This window comes from Cyprinodon variegatus, unplaced genomic scaffold (genome assembly GCF_000732505.1).
Source record: "Cyprinodon variegatus isolate N-32 unplaced genomic scaffold, C_variegatus-1.0 Scaffold105, whole genome shotgun sequence".
In the NCBI taxonomy this organism is placed as follows: Eukaryota; Metazoa; Chordata; class Actinopteri; order Cyprinodontiformes; family Cyprinodontidae; genus Cyprinodon; species Cyprinodon variegatus.
In genome coordinates, this window is record NW_015150558.1 from 727,346 (window position 1) to 731,233 (window position 3,888).

The 3,888-nt window shown below is 52.5% G+C and overlaps 1 protein-coding gene across 1 annotated transcript in view; it reads right to left on the reverse strand.

Annotated features, from left to right (window-relative positions):
* Nucleotides 1-3,888, reverse strand: part of cep120 (centrosomal protein 120kDa) — a 23,255-nt gene that overhangs the window by 12,246 nt on the left and 7,121 nt on the right. Inside the window, exons 5-11 of the mRNA XM_015374546.1 lie at nt 2,966-3,266; nt 2,622-2,894; nt 1,404-1,807; nt 1,176-1,325; nt 923-1,105; nt 762-858; nt 417-638 (exon numbers count right to left, since the gene is read on the reverse strand). Of these exons, the coding sequence (XP_015230032.1) occupies nt 417-638; nt 762-858; nt 923-1,105; nt 1,176-1,325; nt 1,404-1,807; nt 2,622-2,894; nt 2,966-3,266 (1,630 nt within the window). The remainder of the gene's footprint in view (nt 1-416; nt 639-761; nt 859-922; nt 1,106-1,175; nt 1,326-1,403; nt 1,808-2,621; nt 2,895-2,965; nt 3,267-3,888) is intronic.

Sequence of the window (3,888 nt, forward strand, 5' to 3'; positions counted from 1 at the left end):
TGGGAGAATAGAGATAGAATGAAGCAGAATGATGAAAAAGGGGTCCCTATGTCCTCCAGCAGTCTAAGCCTATAGCAGCAGAACTATAGAGATATACTGAAAGAACCGTTTCAGTCAATCATGTTGATCTTAACTTGGTTTGGTATGAGACATCAGTCATTTCTGCTCTGGATGCAAACAGCAGGACCTCATAAAGCAGCTGAAAGGATCCAAAGCTGAGCTCACAGCTTTGGGAAGGCGCACACACTCCCAAATTGCACGTAGGCTGGTTGTTTTTTAAGCTTAAATCCAAAACGTAGCGGCTACAGCGTTAAGGAGAAGCTCTGACATGATGATGATGGAGATCTGCCATGATCTAACCATAGTGGGTGTGGCCAGCGGGCTGAACAGACCCTCTGAAGAGGATCAGACTAAGCTGGGTTGGTTCCTCCTGGTCCAGAACGTTCCGTCTGACCACAACCTGATTTTACCTGATCATCAAACAGGTCCTCCTGCTCCTCCTTCCACATCTCCAGCTCCAGGGCAGCTTGGTACTCCAGGGTGTCTCTGGTTGTGACGGGGGCCGCTGGGGGCCCCTGAATGGTCCGTTTTGGGGCCGCTGGGTGAGAAGCAAACTGAGGGACGGTTGGACGTTCGTTCTTCAGAACAAAGGAAGCAAATGGGATCAGAACAGGTTGATTCAGGATTGTAGAAATCAGATTGTAGAAATCAGAGAGAAGCTCCCTGATGGAGTGGTACCAGAAGCGGGCCGCGGTCCCCACCTGTGAGGAGTCCGACAGCAGGACCTGCTTGGCTCTGACGAAGCCCAGGTCCTCCAGCGTCGCCTCGTAGCTCAGCTCAGCCACCGCCTCTGTGGGCCTGAAGGACAGACGTTAAGCTCTGCGGATGCCCCCCCCCCATCAGCAGCCAGAACCGCTCCTACCGCTGCGGGTGGACCACAGGGACCCGGTCCCGGTGGGTCCGTCTCCAGCTGGGCTCCCCCGGCGCTCCGGCCAGCCTGGTCTTCTCTGAGCTGAGGAGGCGCTGCAGCTGGATGGAGGCGACTCCCATCAGCTGGTCTCTGCTGGCGGAACCTCGGTCCCACAGCTCCACCACCAGGGGAACCCTAGAACAGCAAGGTTAGAGCTGCAGATCTCCATCACACAGAACCGCAGCGCTGGAGGGGGATCTCCTACCTCAGGAAGGTCTCCTGCAGCTGGTGAGGCAGCGCCGCGAAGTCGAAGGCGCAGTAGGACTGAGGCGGAGTCGCCTCCATGTTCCTCTGCAGCTCCACTGGGGGGTTGGTCATGATGGGAGCCGAGCTGCCGAAGAACTGGTACGAGTACCTGCAGAAGAACTGGTACTGGTTAGGAACTGGGAGGAGGAGCTGCGTTCAGCTGGAAAAGGTTCCGGAATGTCTTCACCTGAGCGTGGCGGCGATGGGGTGAGGCAGGGAGAGCTTCCCCAGGCTGCGCAGGTCCAGAGAGAAGCAGTAGTGATGGGCAGAGGACGGGATGGACACCTTGGGAGCGGAGACGCTGACTGATGAAGCTCCGCCCTCAGGAGGAGCTCCAGGTCCTCCACCATCGGCGTCCACAGGAGGACGCTCAGCTGCCGCGCTGTCAGACGCAGGTCTGCTGAGATCAGCTGCTGCCTGCTTCCTGTGGAGCTCCGCCTCCTCCAGAAGGCTCTCCGCTTCGCTCTCTGTACGAGAGGAAGGAGGAGGAAGAGGAGGAGAGGATTCAGGAGGATTCTGGACCGGAGACGGACTCTGAGCAGGAGGGACGCAGAGAGATGGACGTCTGCTGGGATCTTTGTTCCCCGGAGTCTGAAAAGAGACGAGACGTCTGAGAGGAAGCACAGAGGTTCTGCCCCTCCACCACCTGTTGCTGTGCACTGCCAGTCAGCAGGCTGAACTGGACAGTTCAGCCGTTGATGAATATTTCTGATCACAATCAAAGGTTTGGGAACTGAAGGAAGGTTTTTATAGAACCGGTTCAGAGACGGATGTGAGGCGTGGTGGCGGCGCCCGATGGAGCCGTCTACAGAGACCGCCGCCAACCAAACAGCCCCATTTCGTCCAGAAATATTACAATATTTACAGAAATCTTTTCAGGAGGATCTCCGGCTCATCGGGTTTATCCGGCTCTAAACTCACTGAGCTGCTGTTGGTTCAACAGTCTCTGCTGCCCCCATGTGGCTGTTCTAAGTAAGAACAGAAGGAACCGCTGCAGTCCAGTCCAGGACAGTTCTGATTGGCTGCAGCAAAGTTCTTGGTGTTTTCAGCAGAATCAGAACCAGCTGTTAGACTCAGTCTAAACATTTAAAGGATCGTCCATTCAGCCATATATGATCGATTTAAGTTCTATTTTCTGTAGTTGTTGTTCTACAAAACTATGTTTTCAGAGAACATTATACTTTTAGCATCACTATGTGGCCTATTTACTAATTTAGTGCGTAATTTTAAAAAAGTTTGAATGTCGAGAGGACCGTGGCAACCAGCGGAGCTCTGAGGTTAACTCCAGTTAGCCCGCTAACGCTTTTGAGAATGTTGAAACAGCCTGAAAAGAGCCTTTCCTGACTTTCCTGCAATGCCTCGTGGGAAAAGAACCAACAGAAATCACTTTAAGAAACTGATCTACCTGAGTTGGAGGCTCCAGGTCCGTTTGGGGCCGGGGCTCCTTCCTGTGCTCCGTTGGGGGCCGAGGCTCCTCCCTCCTCAGAGTAACGGCCACTCCGACCGTAGGCTGCTGGTCTGCAGGCAGCGGCGGTAGCTGGGAGCGTCTGGGAGGCCTCAGGACGAACGCTCCCTCCACTGTGGCGGCCTTCTCCTCCAGGTGTTCAGAACCATCAGCCAGACCAGAGAGCGGGACGTCGGTGCTGCCCAGGGAACGATCCCCATAGCACAGGTGGATCTGAGGAGAGAGCGGAGCGTCAGGACCCGAACCGCGGCGTAGCGAGGCTCGGATCTGACACTCAGACTGACCTGTAGGCAGGGCTGCTGCCACAGGAAGGCCCGGAGGAGCCGTTTGCTGCTACGAATTCGCACAGAGGCGCGCTCCGGCTCGAAGTCTGGACTCAGCAGGTTGTGGAAAGGCTCGCTGGTGATGTCATTCCCCAGGAGAGTGTAGTAGAAGAAGAAACCAGAGTCCTCCGCCAACAGTTTCTTTGTGCTGGGAATCAGCTGCAACAGAAAGTTCACGTCAGTTTCAGTTTTCAGGACCAGCGGCCCGCCCTCTGACACCCCCCACCCCTCGATCCACCCTCTCTCTGACTCCCCCCTCCACCTCCTCAATCCAACAACAAACTTATTTCAAGAAAAAATGACTCATCTAGATTTTGATTTTTTCAGTGCCCCATATTTTCTCTTATTTTACATTTCATCACTAATCTATAGTAGCTGAAAGTAGAAAACAATCATTGTCAGTCTGGAAGGAAAGAACTGCCTTCTAAGACAGACTGAGCTCTGCTATTTAACAAGGAGCCAAAAATTCTCTGCTTATTTTTATTCTTTTTATTAAGATCTGAGGACAGGAGAGGACAAATTTAACATCCTAAAAAATGACGTTTGTAGAGATTTTAGACCAAGAAAACAAGTTATTCTACTTGTAGAAAATGAACGGTTGTTGTTGACAGAAATTTAAAAGTAGTGTGGCTAACTGACTGAGTAATGTGGCTAACTGACTGAGCTAAAAGAGGCTAACCTGTTAGCTACAGCTAGCCACAGCGCTACTCAGCTCTTCCCCTTTATATCAGGGTCTACCAGTTACTTAGTTCACCAGAAACAGATTTCTTTCAGTTTTGTTATTGATCAGGTAAAACTTCATTGGTTATTAGATATGCTAACGGACGCTGCGTGATGTTATCGTTGTCTAGGCAACCACGATGTTTTACGTCATGTGGCAACGT